General features: G+C 40.6%; 1 protein-coding gene and 1 long non-coding RNA gene across 8 annotated transcripts in view; one reads left to right on the top strand and one right to left on the bottom strand.

Moving 5' to 3' along the window:
- The window catches only part of LOC142658775 (uncharacterized), a 322308-nt gene that overhangs the window by 123682 nt on the left and 176980 nt on the right, over positions 1-21646 (top strand). The gene's annotated exons all lie outside the window — the stretch shown is intronic.
- KLHL13 (kelch like family member 13) overlaps positions 1-21646 on the bottom strand; it is a 74160-nt gene that overhangs the window by 10611 nt on the left and 41903 nt on the right. For all 7 annotated transcript variants that reach the window (XM_075835972.1, XM_075835971.1, XM_075835970.1 and 4 more), the window contains 2 exons: positions 19382-19578; positions 12743-13538 (listed from right to left, as the gene is read on the bottom strand). In XM_075835972.1, coding sequence (XP_075692087.1) covers positions 12743-13538; positions 19382-19578 — 993 coding nt within the window. The remainder of the gene's footprint in view (positions 1-12742; positions 13539-19381; positions 19579-21646) is intronic.

The raw sequence follows: 21646 nt of genomic DNA, 5'->3' as shown, positions 1-21646 counted from the left end.
GATGTCACGGATCCCCCACAGACTAGTCTATGGAGGGATGCGTGGCACGCAATAAAATAGGACATGTCCTATTTTTTCAATGGAGCGTTCACACGCTCCCCGTTGAAACGGTCGTGTGAACGGCCACATTGAAATCCATGGGTCCGTGTGACAGCAGTTGTTTTAACGGCCGTCACACGGACGAGATTCACGTTCTTGTGAATGAGCCCTAAGTAGTATATTGATATTTACTCCTCATGAATTTCATATTCACCTCATTTACATTCACTTCGACGCAAACCCAATCTCATACTGACAAACGAATACAGAGCAGATAGAGCGTAAGTGTCAGGGTAAATGCATGCTACACGGAGACTAGATCGAGCACATCTCAACAAGTGACATTGCAATAAAGAAATCCCCAAGAAATAAAGTGACTTTGAAAGACCTCACAAGCTATAAAGTAACGCCTCATTTTAGGAGCTTGATTTAGACGACTGCTAGCAAATCTGTCTGGTGTTTAGTTTACTAACCTGTGGGGCTTAGTTTTATTATCGGATGTGGAGGCTCTTAAGAACGACTGTTTTACTAAAAAAGCTATGCCACTTGGAACAGAACTACTCCAAAAAGTATTGATTCTTAAAATGAAGTTTACGTAAGCGTTGCTTATTTCTAACCTAAGTGACACATATGATAAGCACTAACTCACATCCTAAATTACATTAGTTTCACAGCGTCCATTGGAGAAACCCTTAAAAAAGGCTATGAACACTTTGAGGACATTTTTTCCGCCCTATAAATAGAATGGTCAGAGTGTTTAGTGTAACTTTCTATTTAGACTTTATTAACCCCTTCATGCAAAGTCACGTAACTGTACGTGATGAGGGTTAGGGTGAAGTATCGAGCAAGCAAACGGGCTAAGCTCGCTCCATACACAGCGGGTGACGGCTGTTACACGCAGCCGACACCTCCCTGCAATGAGCGGAATCAAAGTTCACTTTGATTCCGCCTGTTTCACACCTTAAATTCCGCTATCAATCGCGACCGCGGCATTTAAAGTGTTAGAATCAGGGGGGTGCCCCCTCAAACACACGATTGGTGCCATGAAAAACTACAACTTGTCCCGCAAAAAACAAGCCCTCATATGGCTATATAGACTGTGAAATAAAACAATTACAGCTTTTGAAAGGTGGGGAGAAAAAAAAAGTGAAAATTTGAAAAAGGGCTGCATCCTGAAGGGGTTAAAAAAATTGTTTTACTTTTGGAGAAGCTGTTCTCTATGATCTATACAGAGCAGCTGTATCGCTCGTTTTACACGGAATCAGTCAGTCCCGTGGGTCCTGTGTGTCTCAAAGGCAGGATCTACCTGTAATCAATCACATCTAAGTTATGAACTTACACGCAGGACCTGCCGACACTGAACCAGTCAGGTCCGCGGGACTGATGGATTCAGTGTAAAACGAACAATACCGCTGCTCTGTATAGAGAATAGGGAACAGCTGTATCTCCAAAAGTTAAACACATTTTTAATAAAGACTAATTACAAAGTTACACTAAACACTCTGACCAATCTATTTATTTGGGGGGAGGGGGAATTTCGCCCTCAAAAAGGTGTAAATAGCCTATAAAAAGGTCCTGAAAACGAGGGCCGAGACCGATCGATGATAGTTGCTAGATTTCTACTTTCACAAGAAGCAATAATTGCTTATGCATGGAGATAAGCGATTATTAGGGTATGTGCACACGATAACTGCAATTACGTCTGAAATTACGGAGCGGTTTTCAGGAGAAAACCGCTCCTGAATTTCAGACTTAATTGCATGTACTCGCGTTTTGCGGGGCGTCTTTTACGGACGTAATTTGGAGCTGTTCTTCATTGGAGTCAATGAAAAACGGCTCCAATTACGTCCCAAGAAGTGTCCTGCACTACTTTTGACGAGGCTGTAATTTTACGCGCCGTCTTTTGACAGCGACGCGTAAAATGACAGGTCGTTGGCACAGTACATCGTAAAGCCCATTGAAACTAATGGGCAGAGGTTTGCCGACGTATTGGAGTCGTTTATTCACACGTAATTCGAGGCATAAAACGCCTCCATTACATCTGAAAATAGGTTGTGTGAACCCAGCCTTACTGCGATCGTTTGTCCCCATGCATTTGTATCATGATCATTCATCATGATTAGCATCAGATGTGCTGCCGACAACGATCAGGTATATTGTTACATAAAAGATGCGATCAGCGGATGAATGAGCGTTTCCCCGTTCATTAGCGGATAGTTGCCCTGTTTACAAAAAGGCCACCGATCGTTCATATGAATGCTCGATCATTGGCCAGCGTATGAGGGCCGTTAGGTATGGTAAACAAGTATCTTAAAATTTATGTCACGGTCTAAGGACATCCGTGATGTATGCCACCTAATGGACTCGAATGTTTTTACTCCATCAACCCAGACATTTACCTGATCAAAGTACACTAGACAGCCAGTACATGCACCACCTGAGTAAGCAGGTAATCACGAAACGTGTGTCTGGGTACACAGGACGACTTCACTGCAGAACTGGATAAGTCTGGCCATCAATTTGAACTAAAAAACTTCTATATGCACTTGAAACCCGCCAAGTTCACTGCCTGTTCCAAATTATTATTGTGGTCTTCTGTTTTAAAAAACAGAGAATCCAGGTCTCAACCAGTCAATAAAAAAAATCCAGATGACAGTGTGGGCACCCTAGCCCTTCATCCAAGCACAATGGCTACCTGCTGCCTTCTAAATGGATATGAACTGGGAGATGCACATAGTTGAACGCACAACATATGAAGTAGTTAAACTGCACTTGACCAATGATTAGACATACTAACGCCCTTTTTTAGACAAACCGTTTAATACAGGCTTGGACCAGTCCTAGTCACGGTCTACAAGATATACCTTATATTAGAGTCGTCATGCCAGCCGGTTTGCAGTCAGAAACCAGGTTCCTATTTTCTCTGATGAATGCTTAGTACCAGAGAATCTCTCGGTTGCCAGTACGTAGCAGTGGAGAGACCAGGAGCACATAAATAATGGGCGCTGCTGGGTATGGGTTGTCAGTCACTGGCTTATACGGAGTTAAGAGTCTAATTTTACTGAAACACAAAAGGAGAGCAGGTAATTGGATAGAAGATCAAGTGTGGATGTAAACTAGCAATTTTGTAGACTTTAAAAGTCTGTTACACCACTCCAGGAGCCAATTTCATTCCTTAACAGGTTCCCGACCGCTGGCCGTAAATATACGGCCAGCGGTCAGGGTCTCTAAAGTCCGGCGTATAGTATATATACGGCCGCACTTCAGAGACTGTGCACGCGCGATCGCGTGCACACAGCTCTGTGCCCTGGCTGTTGCTAACAGCCATGGGCACTGGGCAGAATGTCAGGGGTCAATCTTTTGGCCCCTGAACATGTGATCGCTGTGACAACCAATCACAGCGATCACATGCATTTCTGCATAGAAAACAGTGTGCACGCGATCGCGTGCACACAGCCCTGTGCCCTCGCTGTTACCAACAGCTCTGGGCACTGGGCAGAGTATCAGGGACCAATCTGATGGTCCCTGAACATGTGGTCGCTGTGACAACCAATCACAGCGATCACATGCATTCCTGCTTATAAAACAGTGTGCACGCGATCGCGTGCACACAGCCCTGTGCCCACGCTGTTACCAACAGCTCTGGGCACTGGGCAGAGTATCAGGGACCAATCTGATGGTCCCTGATCATGTGGTCGCTGTGAAAACCTATCACAGCGACCACATTTGTTTTATTTTGACTTTTCTGGCAGTAAATCTCCTGCCTCTTTTCTTCTCCTCAAACATTGTTTCAGTTTGAGGAGAAGAAGAGACTCGGGAGAATTGCTGCCAGAAGGTTACAGTTACACTAAAACATTCTCTGTATAGATAGATTTCTATCTATCTATACAATCTATCTATCCATCTATCTTTTTTTCTATCTATCTACCTTTCTTTCTTTTATTCTATTAGAATAGGCAGGTAGGGAGTATATAATTATATATATATCCACATATATATAATATATATAGCAATAGCGGTTTATTTTTTTGTTAGCGGTAGTGTAGATATATATAGCAGTTAGTTTGTGTGTTTTATAAAAAAAATAAAAATTTGTTTAGTGTTAGTTACGTTATGGCGAGGAAGTTGTTTAGCGCCGAGGAGGCATACGCCATGCTGTGGTCTGAGTCGGAGACCGCATCAGAGATGGCGTCCGAGATGGAACCTGTTTTGGGCAGTGACGATGACAGCGTCACTTCAGGTTCATCTTCAGGGGACGTTGTCCCTGATGCAGTCGAAACTGCAGAACATGAAAGCGCAGGGCCAAGTAGCGCTGTAGCACGGGACAGCCTGGTCCCTCCAGTCCAGGCTCTTGTATGGGCACCTGCCCCATCTTTTGGGCCTAGAATCCACGGATTTACTGCCACTCCTGGCATAACCGTGGACAATACAAATTTTGTCCAAATGGATTACTTCCATTTATTTATAACGGACGACATCCTAAATCAGATTGTCCACGAAACAAATTTATATGCCACGCAATATATAAGGCAGAAACCTTCATCCACCCATGCCAGAGATTGGACGCCCACCAATTTGCAGGAATTAAAAAATTTTTTGGGGCTCACCCTAAATATGGGTATTGTCAAAAAGCCCTCCATTAGGTCTTACTGGTCAACCAGACCCGCCCAAGCCACCCCAGTATATTCTGCAGTAATGCCCAGGTCTCGTTAGGAGACAATAATGAGGTTCCTCTACTTCAATGACAACGCACAGGCCCCCCCAAGTACCGATGCAAACCGGGATCGGTTGTTCAAAATAAGACCGCTAATAAATTCCCTGAATAATTTATTTCTGCAACTCTACACCCCTGAGCAGAATGTAAGTGTGGACGAATCCCTCCTCAACTTTCATGGCAGACTTAGCTTTCGCCAATATCTACCTTCAAAAAGGGCAAGATATGGCGTTAAGCTCTACAAATTGTGTGAAAGCGGGTCAGGATATACCACCGCCTTCAGGATTTATGAAGGGCGGGACCGCACAATAAATGTTCCTGGATGCCCCCCTGATCTTTCCACCAGCAGTAAGATTGTGTGGGAGATAATGCAGCCTCTGCTTCACAAGGGGTACCACCTGTACTGTGATAATTTTTATTCCAGTGTGCCCCTGTTTAGGCATTTGCATGCTGCAAGGACTGGGGCACGTGGTACCATGCGCAAAAACCGAATTGGTTTTCCACAGCAATTAGTGGGGAAGCGCATGGTAAAGGGGGACTCCTGTGCTTATGCATCTGAAGAATTGCTGGCGGTCAAGTTCAGGGATCGCAAAGATGTGTATGTGCTAAGCACGATTCATACCGCAGGAACAGTGGCAGTGAGGGAAAGAGGGGCAACATCGGACAAGCACAAACCAGTGAGCGTGTCCGAATATAACAAGTACATGGGGGGGGGTGGATTTAAGCGACCAGGTTTTACAGCCCTATTTAGTAAAACGCAAAACTAAAACCTGGTACAAAAAGGTGGCCATTTATTTGTTACAGGTGGCAATCCACAACTCATTTGTGCTGTATAAAAAAAACAGAGGCAGAGACACATACCTGGATTTCCAGGAAAAAATTATTGAAGGCCTCATTTTTGATGTTCAGGACACCCGAGAATGCCCCCAGTCTGAGGATGTCACGCGACTGACTGAAAGACACTTCATCAGTCGGATTCCCCCAACAGCAACCAGAAGCAACCCCCAGAAAAAGTGCCGCGTCTGCAGAAAAGACGGGCACCGCAAAGATTCCCGATATTTCTGTCCCTCATGTCCCTCGCAACCAGGCCTGTGCATTGAGCCATGTTTTAAAAAATACCACACTGTTCTGAATTATTAGATTTTAATTTGTTGAAAATATATTTGCCCTACATTACGTTTTTATTTTTCCCCTGATTTTACTCCAAGGGTGAGGGAGGGAATGGGTGGGGGGTGGATGTCATGTTTGATGTTTTCTAAAGTTCATCTGCTGGAGAGCTCCATTTGCATTAACCTGCAATTTCTTATTTTAGAAAACCCCAAAAAATAAATTCATTATACCCCTAGATGAATATTTTGGGATTTCTGCTTCAAGAGCAGATATTTTGGAAGTGTTATAGAAACTCTGTTGAGTTTTGTAAAACCAGCTTTGAAAAAAAGCGATTTGTGAAATAATCTTCTATCCTCCGCCCTCCTACATCTCTATGTGATAAATAAGGCCACATATTTGGTATCCCCATGCACGGGAGAAGTGGCAGAATGTGAACGGAGATTAATTTTGACCGTGGTCTATACCGTGTGTGAAAAATGCTGGTATAAACTAACGCATTTGCTAAAAAATTGCTAATTTTATTTTGATCCATCTTATTCAAGAAACTTTCAGAAGAAAACTGGACTGTCTAAAAATATGATAAACCCCTTGAAGGAAACCTTGTGGGGTCTACTTGTGTGAATGAAGTCATTTATGGGGTGTTTCTAATGTTTCAGCAGCATTAGGCCCCCCAGAAAACAGTATGCGGCTCTAAAATCAAATGCAAAATTCCTGGACCGAAAAGGCCAAAAAGCCTCCTTTTATGCCAAGCCCTGGCACATGCCCGCACAGCGAATAAGGCACACATATTTGGTATCCCCATGCACGGGAGAAGTGGAAGAACGTGAAAGGAGATGAATTTTGGCCGTGGTCTATACCGTGTGTGAAAAATGCTAGCATAAACCGACGCAATTGTTAAATTCTTGCATTTTTTTCCAATTTTGCCGACTTTAGAGAAAAAAAAATAAAATTATATATACTGACAAATGCCACTAAAACAAAGCCCTATCTGTCCTTTAAAAAGAGTGTAAAATTCAAAGATGAACTTTATTCACCTGCTGAGTTATAGTCATCTAAAGAAGCGCATAGCAAAATTGTGAAATTTGCTCTGGTCATTTAGCTGTAAAACAGCCTAGTCCTTAACCGGTTAAGTGGCCATCAATAGGAAATGGCCAACAACTCAAAAGAAAACAACCCAAATAGTTAGGCAAAAAATTTCCTAAAAGGTTATCCTTTGATTCACCCATTTTCAAAGAAATAATTGCAGCTTGACTAGAAAATGTTTATGTTGTTTGTTATAGCAAATAAGTTTTGTACAAAAAAAAAAAAGTTTCAATTCCAAATGGGTAGCCAGTTAGCCCATAAACGAGAGACACCCATCTGTGGACAGTACTTTTTCGGAAATTGCAATTGCTCCTCGTCAGTAGAGCGTAGAGTTATCATTGGTCGTCATTGTCCGATACTTTGTTTTCATCCTTCTGGAGCAAATTGCGGATTATCAGATCGCTCCCAATTGTCAAGGAAGTGACCAATAATAAGAACCGAATTACCGTTGTAATAAAATTATTAAAGTAACTCAAACAAGAGCTTCACCTTAAAGAGGACCTTTCACTAAGTCATACAAGTTGAACTGAATTACTGACGTGAATAGCGCTGACTCCCCGATTACAGCGCTGGTTTTTCTTTTTTCTTGGGCCCTCTTAGGTTGGCTCCCTCTATGCTAATTTGCTGTAGTTAGCCAACAGGGTGTGAACTAGCCCAAAGATGACTCACGCTGATAGGTCAGCATCAGAGGCAGGGAAGCCAGTGCCACCCTGTTGGCCAACTACAGCAAATTTGCATATAGGGAGCCAAGAAACCAGTGGGCCATATTTGTGGAACAGCGCTATTCAGGTCAGTTAACCAGCTCAACTTCTATAACCTAGGGACAGGTCCTCTAACACTTTTGGCTAAGTCCGGACTCAAGGCAGAAAATCAGTCCTTTTCCCAAAACATTATGTTTCCACATATTTTCTGTCAGTATTGATAAATCAGGGGAATGACTACAGCAACTATTACTAGTCATACACCTCACTATAACATAGGGAAGGTAATCTCACGTCAGGCTAGGAGTTGTTTATGGGACCCATAGATTAAACATTTTACTAGTAGCAATCCCAGACATCTCCAATGGCAAACGACATTAAATATTTTAGGAGAACATCATGTACCCATGAATAATCGGAACCCTTGGGTGTACAAAAACGACAAACTATAATACATTATTTGCCAGGAGTTTTTCCCTTAAATCAATGCAGTCCAGGACGCTGCTTTGCTAGAATAAAGAAATTGGCTTCAAAAGCATTGTTGTAGCTTGAGGGGATAATCAAGAATGAAGCAATGTGCACATTCCGGCACAAAGGCCCATAAATCAATAAGCAGGTGCACACAAAGCATTACACCCCTTATCCCGATTCTGCTGACTTCTCAGGTGCTTGCCGAATAAAAAACTGGATTTATAATACTTGAAAGTCATCATAAGTTTTATTTCTTAGCTATTTTCTATATAAATGCGATACAAACAGTATGTTCACCAAAGAAAAAAAAAAATGATAGAATATATTTATAAATGAAAACAAAATATGCCACTGATTGCACAATGCAGGGGAAGGGAGAGGCCATGCTGTAACTACTGGGGGTAGGGACTTATTATTACTGCCTATTTTCAGATGGGGGGGGGAGGTTTCTGTGACTACTGTAGAAATGGGGGGCTGCTGTGACAACTTGGAACATAGAGTGCAGGGCGTGGGACAATTTTTACTATGAAAATGGGGTGGTGCAACTTCTGTAACTACCAAGAGAGCTCTAATCCGACTACTGGGGTAGGGCAAGTAAAATCCTTAAATGACGTGTAAGCCCCTGGTTGCATTGCCGACCCAGCCATACAGTGTCGTTGCTGGTTCTACACTTTGAGCTGGCTCCTAGATCTGACTAATGTGTCCAGGCCTGATGATATGTATCTAAGCCATGAATTCTAACAGCCATATGTCTTCTGTATTTGAGATTTAAAGATTTTTTTTTTTACTTGGCCTAAGAGACTACAAATTTATAAGTGGTCTATCTTTGCATTAAAAAACCTAATAAAGGTCTTTTTTTTACAATTTTTCAGGACAATTTATAAAGCATAGAATATGAACAGGTAAGATCTATGAAGATTCACACACATACACACAGCACTTTTTAAATAAAAAGTAGGAACAAGTTCTAGAGATGGAACAACATGTACCACGCATAAAGCACGTAACACAATTTTAGTGTTATTGGTGGCTGTGAAGATTTTATGGTTTCCTTTCAAGAATCCATTACCACTAATAAAAAAATAAAAAAAGTTTAAATCTAAAAAGCTACAGACGGCACATGGTCTCTTCCCACAATCGTTACTACTGTTCTACATACAGTAGATCGAGAAATTCAATTGTGTGAAACAAGAGGAAGTACAGACGTCTGAGCAAATGAAATAAAACCCCAGCCAGACAGCATTCATCCATGGGTATATAGAGAATTGAGCTCGGTAATTGATATTATATATCCCATCTTCCTAGACCATCTTGGAACAGGGTCAATACCACAGGAATATATAAGCAGGGTAAAAAAAAAGTGCAACCAGGTAACTACCATCCGTTAAGTCTCACATAGGTGGTATGTAAAATATTTGAAGGAATTCTATTAGATGGAGGGCACAATTATAGATCAGTTTCAAATGTAATAACCGACAACTAGCATGGATTCATGAAAAACAGGTCAAGTCTAACCAACATGCTTGGTTTCTGTTGGTAATGCAGCGGATGATTTACCTGGACTTTGCAAAAGCATTTGATACTGTCCCTCACAACATTCTTGCACTGAGGCTATAGAGGCAGGGACTGGGGAACAATGTTATATGCATTGTAAAGAATCAGTTATGGGACAGAAAACAAAGTCAATATAAACGGTACACACTAAAATGGGCTAAAGTCAGAAGTGGAGTAACGCAAGCATCTGTGTTAGGCCCAATTCTTTTTATTAATGACCTTGTGGATGAGATTGATAGCAAAAACTGACCCTTTACTGAGGATACAAAACTGTAGAATAGTCCGCTTGATTGTAAAGACCTTGATAAGCTTGCAGCCTGGGCAAGAAGGTGGAAGGATGAAACTTAATGTAGATAAATGTAAAAGTAATGCATCTAGGCCTCATTCATAATATTAAAGCATTTACATTAAATGAAATAAAATTGGGGATTACAGAGCAAGAGAAGGACATGGGTATTTTGGTTACAAATAAGCTAAGCTGTAGTACTCTAGGTCAAGCAGCAGCTGCAAAAGCAAACAAGATTTTAAAGGAATAAAAAAACAAAAAACTGATCCCAATGTAATATTACCCCTCTATAAATCACTTGTAAGAGCACATTTCGAATATGGCATTCAACTTTGAGATTCATATTGAAAAATGGATATAGTGGAGCTAAGAGAGAGTGTTAAAAAGTGGGCAACCAGATTATTAAATGGGATGGAAGGGCTCTCGTATAAATGTGAGGCAATAAAAATCGGCCTTGGTCAGCTTGGAAAAAAGATGCCCAAGGCCTCATTCACATCTGCGTCGGATGCTCCGTTAGGGGCTGCGCTATTGTGTCTGGTAAAACCACGGCCCCCTCTTTGGAAAGCTGATAGAACCCATTAAAGTAAATGTGTACCATCGGCCGCCGGCGGTGTCCGTCGTGCAACGGAACTATTGTTTCCGGCATTCCATTGTTCTGTTCCTCTGATGGCGCAGAACACTTTCACAACGCAGATGTTCACACAGCCTATTTTCGGCCGTTTACGCCTGAAAAACGGCCGAAAAATTGGAAGCAGAACACCTCCAAACATCTGCCCATTGATTGCAATGGGAAACCGGCGTTCTGTTCCAACGGGCTGTTCTTTTACACGGCCGTTTTGAAAAACGGCCGCGAAAAAGAAGTGCATTTTCATAGACTATAGGAAAACCGCTCCAAAAACGGCCGTAAAAAACACAGCGAAAATCTAGTGGATTAAAAAAAAATCTGAAAATTAGGAGCCGTTTTCCCTTGAAAACAGCTTCGTATTTTGAAAGTTTTTTTATTTTGTGTGCGCACATACCCTTAGAGTTTATCTTTATAACATGTAGAAATATATATGTGTGGTCAACACAAAGAACTAGCACATGATTTATTAATTCCAAGAACTGTACAAAGGACCAGAAGATATTCTTTGCTTGTGGAGGATTGGCGATTCAGACATGAATGTAGAAAAGGATTCTTTACAGTTAGTGTAGTTAAACCATGGAAAAGGAAGACTTAGTAATGGCACATGCAATGACCGAATTCAAGAGAGAGGGCAGAAACGCTTTATTTAATCACTAATAGCATTGAGGGTTATAAATAATTTACCATTTAACTATATATAATTGATCTGGGAAAGGTTTAACTTGATGAATGTGTGTCTTTTCTTCAAGTAACTTCTGTATACATTACAGTGATATGACTAAAATAGAGCAATGTCACTTTACCAGTTACATCAGGCCAAAGACTTACCGTAGTTGCATGGAAAACATCACTAGCAGTTAGTCATAAATCTATACTATACACTGAACACAATATACGCAACACATTAAGGGTATAACTAATCCGTATCCATGCATGGTGCAATACATATTATAGTGTCCTGAAATCACACAGACCTCTATAAATGTGGACCAATAGCCAAAATGTAAAATATCCTGTAAAATATTATATGTCCACTGTTTATTTTTTGTTCTACTTGGGAATTTACTAGGATTTCTTTGGCAATTCCCATTGAGACTAGATTTGTTAGAACGCTGGAGTGGCGATTTTATATCCATGGGAAAACACACTGAATGGGTGAGGAAGCTAGGCATGAATGCTGTTGGGGGACACGATCTGGCCAGTAACACACATTAGTATAGCTGGTCCATCAAGTGGCAACACCGTAATGGGAGCACGGGTAGGATTAAAACATTATAAAATGCAGTGTCTAATTGAATTACTGGCTTCTGCAACTGATCCCTGGCTAACTTTAGTAGACATAAGTCTATGCCTGTCCTGGCTGCATGTATAGTTACATAAATACCTAACATGGCTATTAAGTGATTATATAATTAAGTTTTCTGGTGCTGGAGCGGTCTAACATATAGGTGCATTTATCTAGGACCTTGTGAACCTTTGTGTCGGAGGGTACCTAAAATCCCAATGGTGTGTCTAGGAAATTCTAAAGTTCCATATTACAAAGAAGGCTGGACTATACGACAACAGTAAATTGATCCCCATGTAGCCTAAATATAAACACAAAACGATAACAAGAAGAGCATGCCACAAGATCCCGATACCAGTGCACGACAAAGACATCACAAGGACATCTAAAATAAACAGCGTCAGACGCAGGACCCTTGAAACAGTGACAGTCCATAAATGTAATAATTAAAAAAATAATAATAGCTTGAAGGCTGCTGTACCGGGGAGGAAGAAGGCAACCATTGACTGCAGTCTAGAGGACGGCATATGTAAAGAACCGTCAGTATCGTAATGGAGGACAGTCAGCGGAGCAAGAACTCCATGTTCCCCTTCCTTACCACCCTCCTCAGATTCTAACCTCTCGATAATGTGGTGTGCGTTAGGAAAGTTCTGAGGTGTGTTCCCAACCCATGACCTAAAACCTCATACAAATACCAGGTTAGACTCCTTTTATATTTGGGCGACAGACCAAGTCCCTTTAAATAATTCATAGTAATGGAATGGTGTGTGAACGCTCCCATAGCAGATCAATTGCATGCAAGGTTTTAAACTTCCTTGCTGTCAGAAAATGGAGTAGAGTTGTATAGAATAATTAAAAAACAAAAATATCTCACCAAGTTCACCAGCGGCATTTCGACCACCAACTGCATACAGATGACCTTTGAGGGCACTTAGGTGGAAAAAGGTACGCTTTTCATTGAGAGATGCCACTTGCATCCACTTATTGTATCGGGGGTCAAATCTGAACACCGTGTCCACAGCGGTTTTTCCCTTTGTGTCATAATTGCTTTGGCCACCAACAACATATAGAAAATTTCCAATGACTGCTATTCCATGCTGGTATCGGGGAGCATCCATTGGAGCCAAAGATCTCCACTCATGGCCCTTTTCATCATACATCCGGAGTTCTTTGCTTACCACAAGCTGTTGTCTTAAAACTCCCCCCAATGTCACCAAATGTGCGTTGTCTGAGCGAATGGCAGTTCTTTCCGACTGCATAACCGGCTGCATGTACGGCATCATTTGGTAATTGCTAGCTTCCAAAAGTAAATTTACACACGTGTTGTCAGTTCTCATGAAGTCCACGGTCTGGACATGATTTATAAGGTCTTGTGGTGTCATAAGAGGGAATCGAATGTTTTTCATCAATTTTGCAGCATGTTCCATACGTGACTCCTCGTAACGTAACCAGCGACACGCGGCCTTGAACAGTTCAAGCTCAGAGCACTGCTTAAGGCTATTACTAGAAAGAACAAAGGCGAGACGATCGAACGGGAGTTTCACAAACTCCCCTGTAGTTAATAAGGGTGGGAAATTTTTCAGAATAAAGTTATTCACATATTTATCAACTTCACTTAGATTGTAAGTGTTCGCAATGCGTCCAACCTCTACACAGTTCTCCAGAGTAACCTACAAAACACAAAATACACATTTAGACAAAAAAATATATATATAATAACTGATTTTTTTAATATTCTTGTCACAGCCTCCTCTTTATCCTCTTCTCAATGTCTGTAAGCTCTTAGAAAGAACTTCCTTCCATTTCGGACAATATCATAAGAAACCCTGCTTGCCTCATCATTGGCTAAAAAGCATCATATGACAAGTAGAAAGCCCTACAGGTCGATATATATATATACACACACAATTTAACACTTTCGTTTTTACTTCATTTTTTTTTTTATAACAGCCGTATAGCACGTCTGTCCCTAGCATTCTTGAATGCTTTAACTGTATGCGTCACCAAACATCTGCTGGAACACTTTTCCATGGATCTATAAACCCTTCCACTTTTTCTTAAAAATACTATCCTCCTGAACTTCATGAATGCCTTTTATATACTTAAATGTTTTTAGAATATTACCTCTACCCCTTCTCTCCCCCACACTGCGCATGGCACTTTATTTGCTGTGGACTCCTTGCAGCGTAATTTGCAGAAAAGATTTTGGAGCTCAGAACTTTCCTCATACGGCACTCTAGAGAATGACCTCCAGGCCTCAAGAATCCCTAACTGGTCAGGTCTTCAGGATTTCTACGGTATAGCACAGGTGATTTAATTATGGTCAGTCCATCAGGAATTGTCACAAATGTTCTCCCTATGGGATATCCTCAAGTCAGGACCTGTTGGGGGTACTTGAGGACTGGAGTTGGGAAACCTTAATCTAGAGCAGGGGTCAGCAAGCTTCGGCTTTCTAGCTTTTGTGAAACTACAATTTCCAGAATGCTCTGACACCCTTTGGAGGGAGTATTAAAGCCTATGGCTGTCAGGGCATGCTGGGACTTGTAGTTTAACAGCCGGAGTGCCGAAGCTTGCTGACCACTGATCTAGAGGTGTAGTACACTCTATGTTTATTTCATAAAGGAAAAACCAGTGATGAGTTCTCCTTTAAATCTTTGAAGATTAGCCCCAAAGAGTCTTCGAGAATTGGTGAGCAATCTGGCAAAAACTCTAAGTATCCCTGGCAGATGCCAAACTTTGCAGAAATGTGAAAGTACATTTATACTTCTACATTCATGTTCAAAACTATAACCAAATGCGAAAAAAAAATCAGCTACTGGGTTAAAAAAAAATACAAAATCAATCTCGAATATACAAAAGATTAACAAGATTAAAAAAGTTCAGATAATTAATGAGGGAAAACATGTCACATTATGCAGGCTTAATTATCCCCGGTTGCCAACTTGCATATCAGTTGTATTCTACTATTTACATTTTGCCCCTCTGAGGCAGCCACAGGCTTTTTTGCAATATAATACGAGATACTGAAGCTTAGACATGTCTGTAATGTAGAAAGCCATCATTAGAGCAGTGGGATGAACCTCACACCAAAAGAAGTGACACACACACACACAATATAGACGTAGCTACAAAATATTGTAAAATGTGCATCTCTCTAAATAGTCTGTAAATCTGTGACGCCTAATAAAAGGGGCTTCCTGAGATTTTTGATTAATTGCTTATCCTTAGGATAGGACATCCATCTATGATCGGTGGGGATCTGACCCTTGGGACCCTTACTGATCAGCAGAAGAAAAAAAAATAAAAAGAAAAAAACACCTCGGTTTATCTAGGCACAGTGACGAAGATATGCATGTGGCTGTGCATGGTACTTCAATTCAGCCACTTTTACTTAAATCGGCTGTGCTATTGTACCAGGCGCAGCTGCGCTCAAGTTGCTGTGTCTAGGTAAACAATGAGGGAAAAGGTGGTATAGGTATATTGACCTATTTCTAGGAAGCCATACCTAAAAAGAAACCTTGGTGCGACGCTGTTCCCTACTAGTGAAATCCTTTGAATGGTCCCCAGGAACAAATATCCAAGAGTGATGCTGAGGTTATGCAAAAAAAAAAAAAAAAAGGGGGGGGGGGGTTTGTGATCATGAAGGATTTTATGATCACAATTTGAAATGTTAAATACTTTTGTGTCAAAAAAGACAAAAGTATAATAGGTATGATACCTTTATTGGCTAACCATAAAAGTTCTATATGCGGCTTTCAGAGCACAGAGGCCCCTTCTTCTGTGCTCTGAAAGCTTGCATATAGAACTTTTATGGTTAGCCAATAAAGGTATCATACCTATTATACTTTTGTCTTTTTTGACACAAAAGTATTTAACATTTCATATTGTCTCTGGCTAACACGGTACTACACTATTTTTTACTGTACTTTATGATCACAATTAAAACCCTTTTTTTGAAAATCCCAGGAACCCCCTTTAAAGCATAGATCCATAGCTGTTGAACCAATATACAGGTCCTTCTCAATGAATTAGAATATCAAACTTAATTTCAGTAATTTAACAAAAAGTGAAACTCCTTATATAGATTCATTACACACAGAGTGATCTATTTCCAGCATTTTTTTTTTTCTTTTTCAATTTTAATTTTGAAGGTTATGGCTAACCGTTAATGAAAACCTAAAACGTAGTCTCTCAGAGAATTAGAATATTGGGTAAAAGTTGAAGATTGTAGACTCATGTCACACTCTAACCAGCTAACAAACACAAAAACACCAGCAAAGGTTTCCTAAGCCTTTAAAATGGTCCAACAGTCAGGTTCATTAGGCTACACAATCATGGGGAAGACTGCTGACTTCACAGTTGTCCAGAAGACAGTCATTAACACCCTCCACAAGTATGGGTAATCCACAAAAGGACATTGCTAAAGAAACCGGCTGTTCACAGAGTGCTGTATCCAAGCATATTAATGGAGAGTTGAGAGGAAGGAAAAAGTGTGGTAGAAAAAGGTGCACAAGCAACAGGGATCTCTACCGCAGCCTTGAAAGGATTGTCAGGAAAAGGCCATTCAAGAATCTGGGGGAGATTCACAAGGAGTGGACTGCGGCTGGAGTCAGTGCTTCAAGAGCCACAACACAGACGTATCCAGGACATGAGCTACAACGTTCACATTCCTTAAGACAACGTCAGAACCGTCTTACCTGGGCAAAGGAGAAAAAGCACTTCATGCTTCCCTCTGCTGACAAGCTTTATGGAGATGCCGATTTCCTTTTCCAGCAGGACTTGGCACCTGCTCACACTGCAAAAAGTACCAATACCTGGTGTAATAACCACAGTATCACTGCGCTTGATTGGCCAGCAAACTCGCCTGATCTAAACCCCATAGAGAATCTATAGAGTATTGTCAAGAGGAAGATGAGACACCAGACCTGACAATGCAGACGAGCTGAAGTGCGATATCAAAGCAACCTGGGCTTACATAAGACCTCAGCAGTGCCACAGGCTGATCACCTCCATGCCACGCCGCATTGATGCAGTAATTCATGCAAAAAGGAGCCACGACCAAGTATTGAGGGCAGATACTGTACATACTTTTCAGTAGGACAACATTTTGGTTTTAAAAATCTTTTTAAATTGGGCTTATATACACTATTGAAATTTTTCTGAGACACTAAATTTTGGGTTTTCATTAACTGTGAACCATAATCATCAACAGTAAAATAAAAAAAACGCTAGAAATAGATCACTCTGTGTGCAATGAATCTATATAATATAGGAGTATCACTTTTTGAATTGAATTACTGAAATAAATTAACTTTTTGATATTCAAATTCATTGAGGAAGACCTGTAGGTGGAAAGTGCATATATAGTCATCTCCAAGCACCCATTTCCCCATATAAGTGTGTGGGCATACAGGGTCGAGGGGCATTTAGCCCCCCCCCCCCCCTCCCACGGTTATCCCACAAACCAATTTACAAGAGGCCATTTCGGTCTCTAAAGATAAAGGCTGTGAAAAACACCCCGTGTGACAGCAAGAATCAATAGAGAATCTGAATAACCCACAGTCCTGCAAAATTACTACAGGAATGCAACAGCTTCTAAAAGAAAGCAAGAAGAACCTGAGACCATATAGTTACCTAATGTATTAGAAGTTGACCATCAAGATATTAATGTATAGAAAATTCTATCTAATACGACAAGTTCATATTAAAATTCTGTTCTTCGCACCATTATGGTGAATGAGCCACATTGGATTAAATGAGATCAAATTGCACTTTCGCCAAATGGGAAGTAGATGTAAAATTGACCTGTCAGAGAAAATTAATCCCTAGAACAAAGTCGGCTCTCTGAAGTAAAGCTCATGTTAAAGTTTAATCAGACTGCTCAGAATAAAACTGGCTGTATTTTTAGTACAATGAATTTACAATGATACAGAGTGGTTGGATGACCTCAGCAGGCGGGGGGGGGGGCTGGATTTATCACAAAAAAAATTAAGTTTACGTTTCAATATTCTTCAATGCAGTCCTGTGGCAAAATAGCCGTTTTAGGATGTTACGGCATGTAACAGACAGGGCACCAATATGTGATTGGTGGGGGGGGGGTCTGAGTCCGACTCAACTGAGAAAAGTGCTGTAATAACGGACACTGCGTCCTGCAGCGAACAGGCTGTGGCGCTCCAGCAAGTTGGATCTGTGCACTGTAGGACAAATCATAAGAATAATTCTGTTTTATAATGGTTTCCCACGAGTCCACGTACTGCAGTAGTTTCAAATACTATGGAGATGAGATCTATAGCTCTGTTCATCCTGAGCTTGCCAGTTCATGAATGCACAGCCAGGACCACAGTGAAGATAACACCTTAGACTACATACACGCGGCAATAATGTGTTCATGGACCGGTGCAGCAGTGCACTCCAGAGATACAGTATGGACCTATGGATTTCTAGTGTGACAAGTGTGTGCATCAGCCCTTACACAAGCAGAGCCGAATGAGGGTAGGAGAATGGAGGAATGTATCTGTGCATAAGGGCCAGTTCACATTGAGTTTTATTGGGCGCTGATTTTGAATCAGCAGCAAGTAACGCTCCAATATCACCCACATTGATTTCAATGGGAGACAGAAGAGTTTTTTTTTTGGTTTTTTTTCGGGCGGCTTTTGGCATGGTCTTTCTTGGAACAGTTTCCACCACTCAGCTTCCATTGAAATCAATGGGCGGTAGAAAAAACAAAACCGCAGAACTCAAGCATTTTTTGGAATGGTTTTTGATCAAGGACCACCAGTGGTTTTTGCATTATATTCATTTTACAAACCAGGTAAAAAAAACAAAAAAACACCTATTGCTAAAAATTCAGGGAATATAATACTGGCATTTTAGAATTTCCTGAAGGAATTTTGATGCAGATTTTTTTCTGCCTGACCCAAAAAAAAAAAAACCCAAAAACTGTACAATTACTCTATGGCCTAGTTCACACTTTGCGGACAGAAAAAAAATCTGCCTCACAATTCTAGAACTTGAGGTAGATTTTGAATTGCCAGTGTTCAGACACATTTTTTGCAATCTAATGCAAAAACCGTAGATAAAAAGCGCTCAAAACGAGCAGAGATGGTTTTTTCTGCCTTCCATTTATTTCAAAGGGAGATCAGATGACAAAAACCGCTAGAAGGAGCATGACATTTTTCCCCCCTGCCAGTGACCCAAAAAAAGCTGCCCGGGGAAAAAAAAAACGCCTCTGCTTCATATTTAAATCGATAGGGGGCGATTTGGCCTGTTTATTGGCGAGGATTCAGATGAGGTTTCCATGTCAAAATCAGTGCCAAAAACTGTGTGTGAACTGACCCTAAGAATGAAGATTCATACGGACATCTGTAGAAAGCTGGGTGACCGTGCCCACTGTTATAGTTGCCATTCAACGTCTTCTACCCATTCAGGACACCAAGACAAACCAGAAACAGATTAAAAAAACTGCAAGATTTTAAGTAAATCTGAAAGGCGAGCTCAGGTTGTGTGGACTTACCCCAGATATAAGAAATACTTTACAGAAGTCCAGCACAGGCAGGATCTGTAAAAAGCTTGCGGCTTCCAGTGTATCTTGAAGATTATCCATATTCAGGGAAAGTTTTGCGGTGTAAATGAAATCAATAATTTTCTTTAATCCAATTTTGTTCACGCCGTGTAATTTAATGCACATTAAGTCTTGTTCCTTCATTCCACCTAGACAAGAAATCAGACTTTATTTTAATTATCCGTAAGAGGTGCACTGGTTAAATAAAATGTAGTACATTGAAAGCTTTTGTTCACAGTCGACACTTGAATATGCAGAAGGTGTTAAACAAAATTCCAGTTTTAATTATTCAAGGCTTAAATGTTACAAGGAATGTTCTTCCGCAGAAATAGAATTCACAGCTTGCAGGTGAAGAAAGTAAGAACTACACAATTTGGTTTCATACAATGGATTTTATGAAAAACATTGACAAAAAACAACCAATTATATTTTATTACATCACTGACGTCACTCCCTATTAAAAAAAAAAAAATAAAAAAAAGGATTAAAAAGCTTTTCCTTGTACATTTGAGCACTTCAATCCAAAACTGTGAACTCTATGGGGAAAGATTTATTCATATTTTAATGCTGGTCTAAAATTCTATTTAAGCCTGGAACAACCAACCATATATTTGCCTCCAAATTTTGGGCGTTTTTACCCTATTTTTCCAATTGATAAACCTGTAGTAAGCGATTACTTCAAAACCAAACCCACCCGCACTTGTCTCATCACTTTTACATTTGGTAAGAGAAGAAAAGTTGCAAAACAAATTGTGCTGGTCACTTTTTTTTTTTTTTTTATAATTGCGCAATTTATGCCTAACCCTGGTCTAAACAAATTACTAGATGTGAGTCTATGCATTTCTCATTATAGGGCTCACACACACACACTACTGTATTATGTCTCTGTACAACCCCCCATGCATGGGGACCTACTGCACCTCTGTACGCCTGAGAATTAATCAAAAGGTTTTTGTTTGACTCCGACTAAACACTGAAGTTGCGGTATGCTTCATTGGGTGTTGTATTACGGAGGTTTTCAACTCTAGAATAGATATGGCTTCTAAATGGGAAAATAAGTTGGCGCTACACGGCCGCACGGGGAGTAGCTGCATATGCCTCTCTCTTCATGAGGCATTAGGGTGTACGCACTTCGCTCGCAGCATACGTTGGAGGTATATGTAGGGAAGGTTTTCCCACATATACCTCTGATGTATGCCACTGTAGGCATAATGTGAAATACGTAACCCATAAACTCCCATGTAAAAAAAAATAAAAAAAAAAAAAATGATAATTTAGCAAAACGGAAGAACCGGCCTTATACCCCATAGTAACCAATGGCGGTGCCTTGTTCATTTTTCCCGAGCAGTTCAAGAAATAAAAGCGGAGCTCTGCTTGATTGCTATGGGTATGGAGGAACGTTTTTGTTTTAATAAAGGATGTTGAATACGAAGATGGGAATAAAACCTTTAAAAAGGAAAACATGACTTGTGTTTCGTGTAGGCAACATTGTGCATCACAGTATTTTAGTAGAGGACTTTATCATTTCTTTCTGCCCCCACATCACAACTTTGATTACCCTGGATGTTTTTATGTGAAGCTCTCCTTGTAGAAGTTCTTGCCTGTTTATAATAAAGTGCATTTCTTTCTCACTTTGCATTATCCATGATATCGGAACGAGGCAACGCGTCAGCATTTCATAAAGAAAAGAAACTGCAACTCAGGAAGAAGAAACGCAAACATGGTATCATGAAGTGGCGGAGGATGTAGCCAAATTGTTGCACATTCAAAAAGGCGCACAGAAACCGGAAACGACAGTAACACAACTTGTACTATGTAAAAATATATCTTTAAATCGCACAACCCCTGCAGTATATGGCACACTTTATGATACCTCAGTGTCTTTCATGCGAGTCCTGTAGATGACATGTCACTTTATTAAACCTACTACACTGAAAGAGACTATAAAGCCATGATACGTTGTAATAATAAAAGAACTACCAGAGAGGCACCAAGGGAAAAAAAAAAAAGGTACAATTTCTTTATGGGGCAGGTAACAAATGCCCATGTTTCCTTTGTATTTGTACCATTTTATGGAGCAGGGCACATTACTATACGTGCCCCTCATATAAACTTCTAAGAGTTTAACAGGTTAATTCTGACCAATAGCACGCTCTTCTCAAAAGAATATCATAAGGTGCCGCAAGTGGTCTCAAGAATAGGAACGGCTTTGTAATC

The sequence above is a fragment of the Rhinoderma darwinii genome, chromosome 8 (assembly GCF_050947455.1).
Source record: "Rhinoderma darwinii isolate aRhiDar2 chromosome 8, aRhiDar2.hap1, whole genome shotgun sequence".
Taxonomy (NCBI): Eukaryota; Metazoa; Chordata; class Amphibia; order Anura; family Rhinodermatidae; genus Rhinoderma; species Rhinoderma darwinii.
This window is presented reverse-complemented; position numbering and strand designations above follow the sequence as displayed.